At 39.0% G+C, this 18,506-nt stretch overlaps 1 protein-coding gene across 12 annotated transcripts in view; it reads right to left on the minus strand.

Moving 5' to 3' along the window:
* Nucleotides 1-18,506, minus strand: part of TASP1 (taspase 1) — a 342,726-nt gene that overhangs the window by 173,814 nt on the left and 150,406 nt on the right. For 10 of the 12 annotated variants that reach the window (XM_042980918.1, XM_042980915.1, XM_007086806.3 and 7 more), the window contains one exon: nucleotides 14,396-14,506. In XM_042980918.1, the coding sequence (XP_042836852.1) occupies nucleotides 14,396-14,506 (111 nt within the window). Of the gene's footprint in view, nucleotides 1-490; nucleotides 532-14,395; nucleotides 14,507-18,506 lie in introns of all 12 variants that reach the window. The other 2 variants (XM_042980920.1, XM_042980921.1) reach the window with 1 other exon arrangement.

The following is an 18,506-nucleotide window of genomic DNA, read 5'->3' on the forward strand; positions in this document are numbered from 1 at the left end:
CCTCTGGATCTTGACATAATGGTAATGCAAGTAGAAACAAAAACAGTTCAATCTTCAAAATGTCTTTCAATTTCACTCCATTCTATCACATTAAAGTCTCATTTATCAAAAGGAGATTTTTAAATTTGTTTTAATGTTTATTCATTTCCTGACAGAGAGAGAGAGATAGAGTGCAAGCAGGGGAAGGGCAGAGAAAGAGGGAGACACAGAATCCAAAGCAGGCTCCAGGCTCTGAGCTGTCAGCACAGAGCCTGATGCGGGGCTCGAACTAACGAACTATACGATCATGACCTGAGCCAAAGTCGGTTGCTTAACCGACTGAGCCACCCAGGTGCCTCTCAAAAGTAGATTTTAAAAGAGCCCTACATTTAAGATAATTTCAGAGTTTATTTCAAATTACAAAAAATAGAAAATAATAAGTCACTGCCTAGAAAAAATACATGAAAACAAATTACTTAATCATAAGTGTAAAATTACTTTAAAACAATACCTTATTTCTGCAGAAGGTCACAGATATCAAACGTATCACCACTCAAAAAAAAAAAACAAGGTCATTTTAAAATTCTGAAGAGATGGTTACTGCTATGCCATTTAAAAAATTTTCATTTTAGGTAATTTTACTATTAATAACAGTTAAACATCAATTAAAAGAAAATCATTCAAACAGTACAACAGAAAAATGGTCAAGAACTATGAGCAGATAATTCACATATTAATACAAAAGGCCAAATTATATGTGAAAAGTTGCTCAACCTCACTCATCAAGAAAAGATGACTCAAAACTGGAAGCTATCTTTTTATCCATGATTTTGGATTGATTGATTGATTGATTGATTGATTTGAGAGAGAGAGAGAGAACACATAACTGGGGTAGAACAGAAGGGGGAGAGAAAATCTTAAACAAGCTCCATGCTGAGTGTGGAGCTCAATCCCACAACCCTGGGATCATGACCTGAACCAAAATCAAAAGTCAAACGCTCAACCAACTGAGCCACCCAGGAGCCCCTTGAATATTTTCTTAAAATTGATAATAACCATTTGAAAAGAGTGTGAAGGAGACTTCCAATTTACAGTCCAGTATGTAAGGAGCTTGGAAATTGCTACTCCATCCTAACAACAAATGAAAAATCAACAACTCTTCTTAGATCCGTCAAAAAAGTAAGGTTACAAGGTAAACTACTGCCCCCCAAAATAGAGACAGTCAGATACAGAGAATCCCAACTTATCAGAATGCAAAGTCATGAAGAGAAACCTCCATACAACTAATGGAAAACCAGAACTGTTTTTGAAGAACTACTAGAGTCTCAGTGTGGACAAGCTGGTGAGTTAAAAACTTGTGGGGTGAGGAATGGGATGACACTTTTGTGAGTTTTAACTCCTGGAGCTCTACCAAGTTTTCACAGTAGTGAAGACCTCAGAAAAATCCCTTCTTGTTTCCAGCAGAAACAGGAGAAAAGGAACCATTTTTAAATACAAGATGGGGCACCTGGGTGGCTTAGTCGGTTAAACATCTGACTTCAGATCAGGTCATGATCTCACAGTCCATGAGTTTTAGCCCTGCATTGGGCTCTGTGCTGACAGCTCAGAGCCTGGAGCCTGCTTCAGATTCTGTGTCTCCCTCTCTCTTTGCCCACTGCTGCTCACACTCTGTCTCTCTCTCTCTCTCTCAAAAACAAATAACCATTTAAAAATTTTTTTAAATAAATAAATACAAGAGAACATTCTGTTCTCATTAACAAGGCCTACCCTCAAGAGAAACTATTCTATCAGAGCTTAATCTGTTGGGGTTTTGTTGGAGCCTAAACTCAATGCAAAATATTCAACTCCATCCAGCTCTAACCTTCTACATGGGAGAAGAGTGTAGGGGTGAAAAACTAAGAGGCACTTATGAAGTTCACAGACCAGAGGCATAGGCTACTAAAGGACTGGGACGTAATTACAGGAATATAGAATACTTCTCCTCCCCCAACACCTCATCACCATATTACTAAAAGCCTATTTACCACAGTTCTTTTTCCCTAATACATCATGTCTAGTTACCAAGAAAAAATTACAAGGCATACTAAAAACCACAAAACACCGTTTGAAGAGACAGAACAAGCATCAAACAGAATATTCAAGAACTGTGGAACAACTACAAAAGATGTAAACTAAACAAAATGGGAATACCAAAAGGAGAAGAGAGAAAGGGACAGAAGAAATATTTGAAACAATGACTAAGAGTTTCTCCAAATTAAAGTCAAACACCAAATCACATATTTGCAGTGGAAACTCAGGAAGCTCAGGAAGCTCAGAGAACAACAGGCAACATAAATGCCCCAAAAAAACAATATACAGGCAAATCATATTCAAAGTACAGAAAATCAAAGATAAAGAAAAAAAATCTTGAAAGAATCCAGAGGGGTAAAAAAACACCGTACTCATAGAGGAGCAAAGAATTATATCTGACTTCTCAGAAATCATGAAACCAAGAAGAGACTGAAGTGAAATATTTCAAGTGTCAAAAGAAAAACAACACACACACACACACACACACACACACACACACACACACACACACACCCAATCCACCAAACTTGACTGTGTATGCTGCAAAACTATCTTTCAAAAGGAGGAATAAAGACTTTCTCAGACAAACAAACTTTAAGGGAATATGTTGTCAGTAGACATGCCTTGCAAGAAATGTTAAAAAGAAATACTTCAGAGAGAAGGAAATTGATAAGGCAGAAACATCATTCTACATAAAGAAAGGAAGAACATTAAAGAAGGAATAAGGGAAGGCAAATAAACTTTACTTTTCCTATTCTTAAGTGATCCAACATATATAATAATTTATATAAACAATAATAACAACAACATACCCACTTGTGTGTGTGGGAGGGTGTACTTATATGTGATTATTTATGCCTGAAATGAATGACAGCAATGATAGAAGGGATGAGAGGGAAGAATTAGGAATTTTTGTTATTTAAGGTACTTGCACTACCCATGAAGTGGCATAATATTATCTGAACATAGACCTAGATTAGTTGTAAATGTATATTGCAACCTCTAGGGCAACCACTAAAAAAAAGTTAAAAAAATCAAATTGATATGCTACAGAGTGAAAATGGCATCGTGTAAAATGCTCAGAGTCAGAGAAATAGGCATTCACACATGGGAAAATGATATAAACAAAAATTACAGAGAAGCACCTAGGTGGCTCAGTCGGTGAAGCATCCGATTTCAGCTCAGGCCATGATCTCGCAGTTCATGAGTTCGAGCCCCATGTCAGGTTCTGTGCTGACAGCTCAGAGCCTGGAGCCTGCTTCGGATTCTGTGTCTCCCTCTCTCTCTGCCCCTCCCCCACTCATGCTCTTTCTCTCTCTGTCTCTCAAAAAATAAATAAAAGTTTAAATTGTTTATTTTAGAGAATTTAAGGAAGATGGCGGCGTAGGAGGACGCGGGGCTCACAGCGCGTCCTGCCGATCACTTAGATTCCACCTACACCTGCCTAAAGAACCCAGAAAACCACCAGAGGATTAGCAGAAGGGAGTCTCCGGAGTCAAGCGCAGACCAGAGGCCCACGGAAGAGGGTAGGAAGGGCGGCGAGGCGGTGCGCGCTCCACGGACTGGCGGGAGGGAGCCGGGGCGGAGGGGCGGCTCGCCGGCCAAGCAGAGCCCCCGAGTCAGGCTGGCAAAAGCGGAGGGGCCGGACAGACTGTGTTCCGACAGCAAGCGCGACTTAGCGTCTGGGAGGTCATAAGTTAACAGCTCTGCTCGGAAAGCGGGAAGGCTGGAGGACAAAGGGAGGGAGAGCTGCTGAGCCCCCGGACGGCAGAGCTCAGCTTGGCGGGGAACAAAGGCGCTCGCCAGCGCCATCTCCCCCGCCCATCCCCCAGCCAAAATCCCAAAGGGAACCAGTTCCTGCCAGGGAACTTGCTCGCTCCGCGCAAACACCCAACTCTGTGCTTCTGCGGAGCCAAACCTCCGGCAGCGGATCTGACTCCCTCCCGCTGCCACAGGGCCCCTCCTGAAGTGGATCACCTAAGGAGAAGCGAGCTAAGCCTGCCCCTCCAGCCCCCGTGCACCTTGCCTACCCACCCCAGCTAATACGCCAGATCCCCAGCAACACAAGCCTGGCAGTGTGCAAGTAGCCTAGACGGGACACGCCACCCCACAGTGAATCCCGCCCCTAGGAGAGGGGAAGAGAAGGCACACACCAGTCTGACTGTGGCCCCAGCAGTGGGCTGGGGGCAGACATCGGGTCGGACTGCGGCCCCGCCCACTAACTCCAGTTATACACCACAGCACAGGGGAAGTGCACTGCAGGTCCTCACCACGCCAGGGACTCTCCAAAATGACCAAACGGAAGAATTCCCCTCAGAAGAATCTCCAGGAAATAACAACAGCTAATGAACTGATCAAAAAGGATTTAAATAATATAACAGAAAGTGAATTTAGAATAATAGTCATAAAATTAATCGCTGGGCTTGAAAACAGTATACAGGTCAGCAGAGAATCTCTTGCCACAAAGATCGAGGGACTAAGGAACAGTCACGAGGAGTTGAAAAACGCTTTAAACGAATTGCAAAACAAAATGGAATCCACGATGGCTCGGCTTGAAGAGGCAGAGGAGAGAATAGGTGAACTAGAAGATAAAGTTATGGAGAAAGAGGAAGCTGAAAGAAAGAGAGATAAAAAAATCCAGGAGTATGAGGGGAAAATTAGAGAACTAAGTGATACACTAAAAAAAAATAATATACGCATAATTGGTATCCCAGAGGAGGAAGAGAGAGGGAAAGGTGCTGAAGGGGTACTTGAACAAATTATAGCTGAGAACTTCCCTGAACTGGGGAAGGAAAAAGGCATTGAAATCCAAGAGGCACAGAGAACTCCCTTCAGACGTAACTTGAATCGATCTTCTGCACGACATATCATAGTGAAACTGGCAAAATACAAGGATAAAGAGAAAATTCTGAAAGCAGCAAGGGATAAACGTGCCCTCACATATAAAGGGAGACCTATAAGACTCGTGACTGATCTCTCCTTTGAAACTTGGCAGGCCAGAAAGGCTTGGCACGATATCTACAGTGTGCTAAACAGAAAAAATATGCAGCCGAGAATCCTTTATCCAGCAAGTCTGTCATTTAGAATAGAAGGAGAGATAAAGGTCTTCCCAAACAAACAAAAACTGAAGGAATTTGTCACCACGAAACCAGCCCTACAAGAGATCCTAAGGGGGATCCTGTGAGACAAAGTACCAGAGACATCACTACAAGCATAAAACATACAGACATCACAATGACTCTAAACCCATATCTTTCTATAATAACACTGAATGTAAATGGATTAAATGCGCCAACTAAAAGACATAGGGTATCAGAATGGATAAAAAAACAAGACCCATCTATTTGCTGTCTACAAGAGACTCATTTTAGATCTGAGGACACCTTTAGATTGAGAGTGAGGGGATGGAGAACTATTTATCATGCTCCTGGAAGCCAAAAGAAAGCTGGAGTAGCCATACTTATATCAGACAAACTAGACTTTAAATTAAAGGCTGTAACAAGAGATGAAGAAGGGCATTATATAATAATCACAGGGTCTATCCACCAGGAAGAGCTAACTATTATAAATGTCTATGCGCCAAATACCCGAGCCCCCAGATATATAAAACAATTACTCATAAACATAAGCAACCTTATGGATAAGAATGTGGTCATTGCAGGGGACTTTAACACCCCACTTACAGAAATGGATAGATCATCTAGACACACAGTCAATAAAGAAACAAGGGCCCTGAATGATACATTGGATCAGATGGACTTGACAGATATATTTAGAACTCTGCATCCCAAAGCAACAGAATATACTTTCTTCTCGAGTGCACATGGAACATTCTCCAATAGATCATATACTGGGTCACAAAACAGCCCTTCATAAGTTTACAAGAATTGAAATTATACCATGCATACTTTCAGACCACAATGCTATGAAGCTTGAAATCAACCACAGGAAAAAGTCTGGAAAACCTCCAAAAGCATGGAGGTTAAAGAACACCCTACTAACGAATGAGTGGGTCAACCAGGCAATTAGAGAAGAAATTAAAACATATATGGAAACAAACGAAAATGAAAATACAACAATCCAAACGCTTTGGGATGCAGCGAAGGCAGTCCTGAGAGGAAAATACATTGCAATCCAGGCCTATCTCAAGAAACAAGAAAAATCCCAAATACAAAATCTAACAGCACACCTAAAGGAAATAGAAGCAGAACAGCAAAAGCAGCCTAAACCCAGCAGAAGAAGAGAAATAATAAAGATCAGAGCAGAAATAAACAATATAGAATCTAAAAAAACTGTAGAGCAGATCAACGAAACCAAGAGTTGGTTTTTTGAAAAAATAAACAAAATTGACAAACCTCTAGCCAGGCTTCTCAAAAAGAAAAGGGAGATGACCCAAATAGATAAAATCATGAATGAAAATGGAATGATTACAACCAATCCCTCAGAGATACAAACAATTATCAGGGAATACTATGAAAAATTATATGCCAGCAAATTGGACAACCTGGAAGAAATGGACAAATTTCTAAACACCCACACTCTTCCAAAACTCAATCAGGAGGAAATAGAAAGCTTGAACAGACCCATAACCAGCGAAGAAATTGAATCGGTTATCAAAAATCTCCCAACAAATAAGAGTCCAGGACCAGATGGCTTCCCAGGGGAGTTCTACCAGACATTTAAAGCAGAGATAATACCTATCCTTCTCAAGCTATTCCAAGAAATAGAAAGGGAAGGAAAACTTCCAGACTCATTCTATGAAGCCAGTATTACTTTGGTTCCTAAACCAGACAGAGACCCAGTAAAAAAAGAGAACTACAGGCCAATATCCCTGATGAATATGGATGCAAAAATTCTTAATAAGATACTAGCAAATCGAATTCAACAGCATATAAAAAGAATTATTCACCATGATCAAGTGGGATTCATTCCTGGGATGCAGGGCTGGTTCAACATTCGCAAATCGATCAACGTGATACATCACATTAACAAAAAAAAAGAGAAGAACCATATGATCCTGTCAATCGATGCAGAAAAGGCCTTTGACAAAATCCAGCACCCTTTCTTAATAAAAACCCTTGAGAAAGTCGGGATAGAAGGAACATACTTAAAGATCATAAAGGCCATTTATGAAAAGCCCACAGCTAACATCATCCTCAACGGGGAAAAACTGAGAGCTTTTTCCCTGAGATCAGGAACACGACAGGGATGCCCACTGTCACCGCTGCTGTTTAATATAGTGCTGGAAGTTCTAGCATCAGCAATCAGACAACAAAAGGAAATCAAAGGCATCAAAATTGGCAAAGATGAAGTCAAGCTTTCACTTTTTGCAGATGACATGATATTATACATGGAAAATCCGATAGACTCCACCAAAAGTCTGCTAGAACCGATACATGAATTCAGCAAAGTTGCAGGATACAAAATCAACGTGCAGAAATCAGTTGCATTCTTATACACTAACAATGAAGCAACAGAAAGACAAATGAAGAAACTGATCCCATTCACAATTGCACCAAGAAGCATAAAATACCTAGGAATAAATCTAACCAAAGATGTAAAAGATCTGTATGCTGAAAACTATAGAAAGCTTATGCAGGTAATTGAAGAAGATATAAAGAAATGGAAAGACATTCCCTGCTCATGGATTGGAAGAATAAATATTGTCAAAATGTCAATACTACCCAAAGCTATCTACACATTCAATGCAATCCCAATCAAAATTGCACCAGCATTCTTCTCGAAACTAGAACAAGCAATCCTAAAATTCATATGGAACCACAAAAGGCCCCGAATAGCCAAAGTAATTTTGAAGAAGAAGACCAAAGCAGGAGGCATCACAATCCCAGACTTTAGCCTCTACTACAAAGCTGTCATCATCAAGACAGCATGGTATTGGCATAAAAACAGACACATAGACCAATGGAATAGAATAGAAACCCCAGAACTAGACCCACAAACGTATGGCCAACTCATCTTTGACAAAGCAGGAAAGAACATCCAATGGAAAAAAGACAGTCTCTTTAACAAATGGTGCTGGGAGAACTGGACAGCAACATGCAGAAGGCTGAAACTAGACCACTTTCTCACACCATTCACAAAAATAAACTCAAAATGGATAAAGGACCTGAATGTGAGACAGGAAACCATCAAAACCTTAGAGGAGAAAGCAGGAAAAGACCTCTCTGACCTCAGCCGTAGCAATCTCTTACTCAACACATCCCCAAAGGCAAGGGAATTAAAAGCAAAAGTGAATTACTGGGACCTTATGAAGATAAAAAGCTTCTGCACAGCAAAGGAAACAACCAACAAAACTAAAAGGCAACCAACGGAATGGGAAAAGATATTTGCAAATGACACATCGGACAAAGGGCTAGTATCCAAAATCTATAAAGAGCTCATCAAACTCCACACCCGAAAAACAAATAACCCAGTGAAGAAATGGGCAGAAAACATGAATAGACACTTCTCTAAAGAAGACATCCGGATGGCCAACAGGCACATGAAAAGATGTTCAACGTCGCTCCTTATCAGGGAAATACAAATCAAAACCACACTCAGATACCACCTCACGCCAGTCAGAGTGGCCAAAATGAAGAAATCAGGAGACTATAGATGCTGGAGAGGATGTGGAGAAACGGGAACCCTCTTGCACTGTTGGTGGGAATGCAAATTGGTGCAGCCGCTCTGGAAAACAGTATGGAGGTTCCTCAGAAAATTAAAAATAGACCTACCCTATGACCCAGCAATAGCACTGCTAGGAATTTATCCAAGGGATACAGGAGTACTGATGCATAGGGGCACCTGTACCCCAATGTTTATAGCGGCACTCTCAACAATAGCCAAATTATGGAAAGAGCCTAAATGTCCATCAACTGATGAATGGATAAAGAAATTGTGGTTTATATACACAATGGAATACTACGTGGCAATGAGAAAAAATGAAATATGGCCTTTTGTAGCAACGTGGATGGAACTGGAGAGTGTGATGCTAAGTGAAATAAGCCATACAGAGAAAGACAGATACCATATGGTTTCACTCTTATGTGGATCCTGAGAAACGTAACAGAAACCCATGGAGGAGGGGAAGGAAAAAAAAAAAAAAAAAGAGGTTAGAGTGGGAGAGAGCCAAAGCATAAGAGACTGTTAAAAACTGAGAACAAACTGAGGGTTGATGGGGGGTGGGAGGGAGGGGAGGGTGGGTGATGGGTATTGAGGAGGGCACCTTTTGGGATGAGCACTGGGTGTTGTATGGAAACCAATTTGACAGTAAATTTCATATATTAAAAAATAAAAAAAAGAAAAAAAAAAAAGAAAAAAAAATAAATAAATAAAATGTTTATTTTAAACATTTTATGTTTAAATGTTTTTTTACAATGTTTAAAAATGTTTAAAATGTTTAAAAATTACAGACAATGTGAATCTCTCTCAGTAGGGAAACGGATAAATTATGATATGGGATATGCAGCTATAAATCTATGCATACTGACACATTAAAAGTATCAAGGTATGTTAAGTGAAAAGTATTTTGCAAAACAATATATTAGAAATCTCTTCTATAATTGTTATAAATGATGAAAGATAGAGAGAGGTGTGTGCATGGACAAAAAGAATATACTATAAAGACACATACCAAATTGTCAGTAGTGGTTCTTTCTGGCAAAAGCAATGGGACTTAGAGTAAATGGGAAATGGGTATCTGTCTTGATTATTATCTAAAATTTTTCTATGTATCCACTGCAATGAGAATCTCTAGATATATTATCTATGCAAATGATTTTTTAAAGAAAAAGCAAAGGAAGCAAGAAAGGAAGAATACAGCAGTGTCTTTCCATAAAACCAAGAAAAGTATTTGCTAGCTTGTCGCAGTCGCTGTCAGAAGGATTTCAACCAAATTACTTCAAATAGGAATTTAAAATCCACCATTAACAATTTTAATTCATAGCTTCAATTAAGGAGCAATTTGATTTACAACTGTATGTTCACACAAATAGTTTAGATTGGCCTGTAAACAAACTAAGGATCAAATAGAATTTTGGAGCTAGAAGGGACTTTCTGGCCCCTCATTTTACACATGAGGAAACTGAGAACAAAGAGACTTGTCCTATAACAAACAACGAATTTCATGACTGTTAAAAGAAGAAAGAACCCAACCTCCTTGCTCCTTGTCCAGGCCTCTGGTAAACTCTGTTTATTTCATTCTACCTACTTTATAAATATCATCTGTGGTTCCTGAAAATTCCCAAGTGGTTCTGAAAAATTTGCATTTTCTAATCCCATTTCCAAATTACCTGATTAAAAAGAATTTCACATTTTCAGGTTGAATGCAGTAGAGAATTCATAGAACTTAGCATGTAAAGGAATTTAGAAACTGTCTCTTGCCTAACATTATTTTTGTTTTTTTTTTAAGAAAACAAAACAGCTTAAGTAACTTGTTACATCCAGTGAGTCAGACACAGAGTTGAGAGTAGAACCCAACTCTGCTAACCACCAGAACATTCTCCTTCTGTTATTTCCCATTCATTTTATTAAAAAAAAAAAAAAAAAGCAGTGTGATCTTACAGAAAGTATACACACTGACTAAGTGACATGGACAAGTCATCAAACTTGGAAACTTAAGTTTCTTCAACTATTAAATAAACAGGTGGGCTCTGAAGTTTCTTACACCTTTCCATGATTCTGGAATTTTTAAGATGGGGTTCAATATGTATTAGGTCATGGAATCCAGTGGCGGAATGACAGACTGCAGTCCAACTCTCTTGAGTAGCTGCAAAAAGCTAGAGAAAAAGAGAGGACAAGCAACAGAAGAGAACAGAGTAGAATTCAGGAACTCCTTAGCATGGACCTAAATCTGGAAAGGTACAACCAGCTGGTTAATCTGTGGTTTTAGACTCAGTAAAGTGCTTCAGAAAGTTGCCACATGCCATAGTTCCACATCCACCATTGGTTCCAGGAAGTTAACTTCTCCTGAGCATCCAGTTTTCACCTCTTACTCTTCCTTCCCACTAATGTTCTAAGAATGCTTCTAATATAGCTGGGTAACAAATACCAGATTATATAAATTATATGTGTTATTAAGGTCAAAAATTTGGTTTCCTTTAAAAACAGCAATCAACAGTTGGTAACTGTTACAACAAAAGACCAATAATACCGATGTCTGATTCTGATATATTTGATGATATAGTGACACAAATGTAATCAACCTTTTTCAGAAAAACCATGAGAGGCAGACCTCAAAGACCTGTCCCTAACTCATTCCTCAGCTCACATTTTGCTATCAAGCAATTCTTGCTAGCATGCATACAATTAATACCATTCCTTATATCTTCATAACCTCAGTTCAAATAACTGTAAGAAAGCATGTGTACAAAATCTCTTCATACTGAATTCTTTTCCTATAGTTATTCACTCTGCTCTTCCTTCAGATATAGCCAATTCTTTCCTGTCCATAATCTGTTTTTCTTTCTCTCTCTGCCCTAAAAATCTTTCCTAGTAGAGCACAATACCTACTAAAGGCCTGTACAATAATGAAATATAGTTTTATCTCCATCCCCGGAAACTTCCATTGATCCCATCAGTTGTGTATTTACGTAGCTGATATTAAATTTTATCCTTTGAGCTTCTAAGTGGACTTTCATAAATTCTAAGTACAGACAGCTCTAGAATTAAATATGATTTGAGCAGGTAAAGCCTAAAATTTGGCAAAATAAATAGTTTAGAGTTCCCCACCAGTACCCTAAAGGTAGCACTGGGGTCAGGGTATGACTGGACACACTGGACATTTGTGGGAAAACCAGAAGAAAAGACTTGATCACTGGTATAGGCTTCTGTCCCTCCTTCCAAGCTGGTACGAGTGGAGGAAAAAGAGGAGACAAATAAAAAAGCCCTAGCTAGATCTGAAGGATCCAAGAATAGAGGGGGCCTCAAGACACAGAAAGCCACATAGAAAAGTTCCCCATTCCCTCAGGCCAGTAAGATGCTCTAGGAGTAAACTAAAACAAAACAAAACAGAACAAAACAAACAAACAAACAAAAAACTAGCCTGATATACTTAGGTCATGAGGACTTGACATTCTCACTGACTATTCCAAGAAGTTTCCGATCATCTGATTCTACTACCGCTAGCATCTACTGTAAGTGGAAGCTGTGTGTACAGAAGAAGTCAAAGACTACAAAAATACCAAGGACACCATAGTGAATTTAGTAGCAATAGTAGCCAGCAACGTGTAAGGAAGTGGAGAGCAAGTCCTATCTCAGTACAAGCCAACATTGGGAACAGAGTGACCATGAAGCAGATGGTCCCTCCCAATGACAAAGAAGGTCCATTGAATCCCGATACTATCCAGTAGAGAGTGAAAAGTGGCAAACAAATATAAAATGACATGTATAAAGAGACTAGGCTTATATGGAAGGAACTAGCAGAATGAAGGCAAGGATTCAGACATTCAGCTGAACTAGAGAAGATAAACAGTTACAATAGGCACCCTTCCTGCAATATCCAGCATGGGCTGGGGAGGAGAGACAATGTGGGTGTGAAGACAGTGTGGGTGGGTGACTTTAACATCTAAGCCTGGGCTTATCAATAGGCCCCCTGCAGCTGCACAAGACTCCACTGGCAAGACCCTGCATAGTCTGCATGTAGCCCCTGTGGCCCAGAGGGTCAAACACCAAGTAGTCAGTCCCTCTGTAAGCCCTCTGTGGCCTGGTGGACTGTGAAGTCCTCTGTGTCCCTGCCCCACTGGTACCAGGCTCCCACTACACACCCAGCCAATGGGTACTGATATCTGCTCTCTATCTGCATTCTAGAGAGTGGACTATTGTTTTCTCAGCAACTCCATACTAGTCCCAGCCTGGTCAAACCAGTGAACTTCTCTTCTCTGCTACCCAGCGGCCAAACCATACCTTCTTCATCAAGATCTATACCCTTTACAAGTATGTCCTTCCTTGAACACTCTCTAGAGTACAACAGTTTCTTTATATATTATAGTTACACTTTCAACATAGTTAACAAATCTTTATGTTAAACTTCCCCTGATTAACCTAATGTTAATGTTTCTATGTCCTGATTTGATCCAGAGGGCTACATCCACCTAGTCTCAAAATCCGAGTCTATCAATATTTCCACTTTCTCCATTTCTTCCATCCTCTTCATCCCTTGGACCATTTCCAGGTCCTAATGTCTCTTGCCTACAGAGATGGTCTTGGACAATCTTAGATACACTTTATAAGCCCTCCCCCAAGATACCATTTTACTTGTCAACTTAGAAACAAATAAGGATTCTCTCCTTTCTTTCAGGTCAAATGTGAACTCTTATGCTGAGATTTTAAGGCCTTCTGTGATTTTTGTCTGTGTTGTCCTTATCACATAATTAGCATCTTATTATACTCTGTCTTAATTCTCCAAGTAAAGATACAACCTCCCAGACTAACCCTATAATACGCTTTCTCTAATTTATTCATGGTTATTACCCTAACTTATTTTTAACTGTACATCTTATACAACTTCACTATTCTTTCCATGGTGGTAAGCTCAATGTTACATGATGGGAAAATCAGACTAAATCAGATAGTTTTAAACCAATGTAACAGTTATAGATACAGCCACTGTTAGGCCATACAAAACCTTTCTACAGATTAGAAAAAGGCACCCTTTCCTCCAAACTGATGCAGCTTCACATCTGATTACACAGCTTGGCAAGTGGAGCCCAGGAAGGATTTCAACTCAACCTTATACAACTGTACATGGCAGCCCCAGATTCATTAATATAACACAAATTAAAAAAAGAATCAGGGGCGCCTGGGTGGCTCAGTCGGTTGGGCGTCCGACTTCGGCTCAGGTCATGATCTCACAGTCCGTGAGTTCGAGCCCCGCGTCGGGCTCTGTGCTGACAGCTCAGAGCCTGGAGTCCGTTTCACATTCTGTGTCTCCCTCTCTCTCTGCCCCTCCCCTGTTCATGCTCTGTCTCTCTCTGTCTCAAAAATAAATAAATGTTGATAAAAAAAATAAATAAATAAATATAAAAAAAAAAATCAAAGTGTACTATAAAACTTTTAAAGGATATTGTTCCTTGAATTTTGTTTTAGTAGGATTTTATGCTACTGTGTATATCCCTCTAATCCTAGATAATGTCTCACAGCTTGGGCATTAGATCAGTTATATGGCAAATTTCATGCATTAGTGGGTATCTGGTATACCAGATCTCTATGACCAGCATTAATTGAAGGTCTAAGTCTATCCTAGGGACTGGAGCTAGATCTCATGGAACAAATGAGGTATCCAACTAGTTTGCAGCTCAGTAAATCAATCTATATTTAGAAGAACATAATTTTTTAATGTTATACTTACTGATAAACTTGTTTTGCATAGTCTCCAACAGTGCTTGGTGAGCATCTTCAGCTTGTAAAGCATGTGAACATTCTCTAGCCAGTATGGTACGCACAAGATGCTCCCCACATCCTAGAAATCCAAGGAAACCAAAAACAGTTGAGGAAAAACAATGCTATAAACATCCTTCTTATCCTCTTAGCACTAAAACACCCTTATGTACTACTTAAGAAGTGGTTGTGTTGCAGAATAATTCAGTGATGGATGAAATGACTTCTATGAACAATCTGGGATTTTAGTAATAAGATTCAGCAGAAAATAAAGAAACAACTGTCTAATGTCAAAAGGAAACAGACAAAAATAAAAGAAAACCCCTTTTTCATAGGAATGATTTACATAATACAGGAAGGAATTCAAATTCTCTGCCTAGGAATCTCCTAGGGCTCTGTCTTATTTCCATTATTGGGTAACTACAAAAAATTGTTTTACATTTCGTTATTTGTTTAGATACAAGTGGCCTGAGTCTACCATTTTGCCTCTGGCACCCCACATACTTGGGGGCATGGGAGAAATCTAAACAGCCAGCAACAACCTGCATCTCCCTCTACCTACCTTTCGATAAAATGTCACATCAACAGCTGTAATGTGGACTTAATAAAATAGCACCTTTCTCACCTTATAATAGTAACTTACATAGCCTTCACAGGTGAATACTCTCTGTAATTGTAAAACAAAGAATGCATTTTAAATCCCTGGAGTGAACTTGGACCATTCAGACACACTAAAAAAGGGTAGACATGATGGCAATAGGAAGCACTGCCTAGAATTCTATTTCAATTTTCTACCTGTTAATATTAGAAACTGTCTGCCAAAGTTAAGACAAAGGAAATTTAATTTACATTACAGGTTGATAAGTTCAAATAAAAGATTTCTGAGGAGACTGATTTTTTTCTTAGATATACAAAATATTAAAAATTACTTTGATAAACACTGGAGGGATAAGCCTTTTCAAAAAAATACTAAGTGCCCTTTGAAATGCTTTTTCTACATAAAATCAGCTGCATTAATTAAAATATAAATGTCCTCTTACCCAAAAGACAAGAGTAGATACATAAGACCTTATGCTTCCCATCTTTTAAAAAATAAAATAAAATCCTGAGGGAAGCAGATCAGCATGGACACAGGCTGCCTAACTTGCTTACACCAAGTCCCACACACCTTTGCTGCCCTTTTCAGTCAAAGGGTTACTGCCCTTTTCAGTCAAGCCTGCCTAAGTCCCAGTGTGACAGCCGCTCCCTACTCCTACCCAGAAGACCAACAGAAACTCCTGCCCACACCACATCTTCTGACCAGAGTTCTGCCGGGCCTCAGTTCTGGTGGAGTTGGTGTCAGATCTCATTTCACAGACAGACCAGAGCACACCTAGTTAAAACTCATCACATTCAGGCCAGGGACCAAATACTGACCATAGCAGGCAAGGAGAGCCTCTGCAAATAACTGGCCTAAAGGACAGAGCAGCTAAACTACAAGAGCACAGCACACACAGCATACACCAGAGACACTCCCTAAAGCGCCAGACCCTGGGCACTACATGACTTCATAAGGCATTACTTTCAGAAGCAGGAGACATAATTGGCTTTTCTAACACACCAAAGAAGGAAGAGACTTAGGGACGCCTGGGTGTCGCAGTCGGTTGAGCGTCCCACTTCAGCTCAGGTCATGATCTCACAGTTTGTGAGTTCGAGCCCCGCGTCAGGCTCTGTGCTGACAGCTCGGAACCTGGAGCCTGCTTCGGATTCTGTGTCTACCTCTCTCTCTCTCTCTCTCTCTCTCTCTGCCCCTCCCCTGCTCATACTCTGTCTCTCTCAAAAATGAATAAAATTTAAAAAATTTAAAAAAAGAAGGAGGAAGAGACTTAGACAAAATGCCAAGATGGAGGAATTTATCCCAAATGAAAGAACAAGATAAGGCCATGGTTGGAGATCTAAGCAAACAGGCTTGATGGAGAATTTAAAGCAAAAATCATAAGGATACTTACTGGGCTTAAGAAAAGAATAGAAGACATCAGTAAGACCCTTACAACAGAGATGAAAGAGTTAAAAAACCAATCAGAAATAAAGAATGCAATAAACAAGATTGGAAAACAGGCTTGATGCAATGAACAGCAGGCTGAAAGAAGCAGTGGAATGAATAAGAGATATATTAGACAAAATAATGGAAAATAATGAAGCTGAATAAGAGAAAGAAGAATTATGCAACATGAGAATAGACTCAAGGAACTCAGTGGCTTCATCAAATGTAATAACATTCATATTATAGGAGTCCCAGAAAAAGAGAAGGAAAAGGGGACAGAAAATTTATTTCAAGAAATAACAGCAGAAAACTTCCCTAATCTGGGGGAAAGAAACAGACATGCAGATCAGAAGGCACAGAGAACTCCCATCAAAATCAACAAAAGCATGCCAATAACAAGCCATCTTGTAATTAAATTTGCAAAATATAGTGATAAAGGAAAAATCTTGAAAGCAGCAAGAAAAAGAAGTCCTTAACTTACAAGGAAAGTTACAGATTAACTCAACAGAAACATGGCAAACCAGAAGGGAGTGGCCCGATATATTCAAAGCGCCAAATAGGAAAAATCTGCAGCCAAGAAGACTCTATCCAGCAAGGCTATCATTCAGAATAGGAGAGATAGAGTTTCCCAGACAAACAAAAACTAAAGGAGTTCATGACCACTAAACCAGACCTGCAAGAAATATTAGGAGACTTTCTGAGGGCAAAGGAGAGACCAAAAGTGACAAAGAAAGGATCACAGAAAATCTCCAGAAACAATGACAAAACAAGTAATAAAATGGCAATAAATACATATTTATCAATAATTACTTTGAGTGGGGCTTCTGGATTGCTCAGTCAGTTGGGCTTCTGACTTTGGCTTAGGTCATGATCTCACAGTTAATGTTTTCGAGCCCCATGTCAGTCTCTGCTGTCAATGCAGAGCCTGCTTTGGATCCTCGGTCAACCTCTCTCTGTCCCTATGCCACTCTCACCCTCACTCTCAAAAATAAACATTAAAAATAATAATAAAAGTGAGGGGATGGAGGGACATTTATCACACAAACAGACATTAAAAGAAAGCCAGGGTAGTAATACTTATATTGGACAAATTAGACTTTATTCTTGTATTGTTTTCATCCTGCTTTGGTATCTGGATAGCGCTGGCCTCATGGAATGATTTTGAATGTGTTCCCTCTATTATTTGTAAGATTTTGATATTGTTATTATTACTTTATAAATGTTTGGTAGAATTCACCAATGAAACCATGTGGTCTTGGGCTTTTCTGTGCTGGGAGATTTTTAATTCCTAATTCAACTTTCATTCTTGTTAATGGTTTAAGAAGATTTCCTACTTCTTGGATTTTAAGATTCATGATTGAATCTTGGTAATTTGTGCGTTTTTAGGGATTATCTAGGTTTTTTTTCCCCTAAAATATCTGATGTTAGTATATAATTGTTTATAATAATCTGTTATCACATTATGCATTTCTATGGTTATCTGTTGTATTGTTTTCTCTTCCATTCCCATGTTGATTTTTGGTCTTCTTTTTTTTCTTAGTTAATGTAGTTAAAGCATTGCCAATTGTTTTTTTTTGTGGTTTTTTTTTTTTTTTTTTGCTTTTTTTTTTTGGTTTTAAACTGGTCATAACATAACTTTCAATGTTATGTTATTTTGGTCTCTATTTTAAATTTCTGATTTTACTTTGTTATTTCCTTCCTCTACTAAATTTCAGCTAAGTTTCTTCTTTTTCTAGTTCCTTGTGGTATAATGTTGTTTATTTGAACTTTTTTTTCTTAATACAAGCATTTATATCATAAATTTCACTCTAACATCTGCTTTTGCTGCATCCCATAGGTTTTGGAATATTGTGTATTCTTTTTCTTTTGTTTTGAGACATATTTTGATTTGCCATTTGATTTCCTATTTGGCCCATTGCTTGTATAATAGTGTGTTGTTTAAAATTTACATGTTAAATATTTAATATTTACATTGTAGATTTTTCAGCTTTGTTTTATTGTTGATTTTCAGTTTTGTACCATTGTGGTTGGAAAATATAGTTGGTATGATTTCCGTACT

Source organism: Panthera tigris, chromosome A3 (genome assembly GCF_018350195.1).
Source record: "Panthera tigris isolate Pti1 chromosome A3, P.tigris_Pti1_mat1.1, whole genome shotgun sequence".
NCBI classification, from domain to species: Eukaryota; Metazoa; Chordata; class Mammalia; order Carnivora; family Felidae; genus Panthera; species Panthera tigris.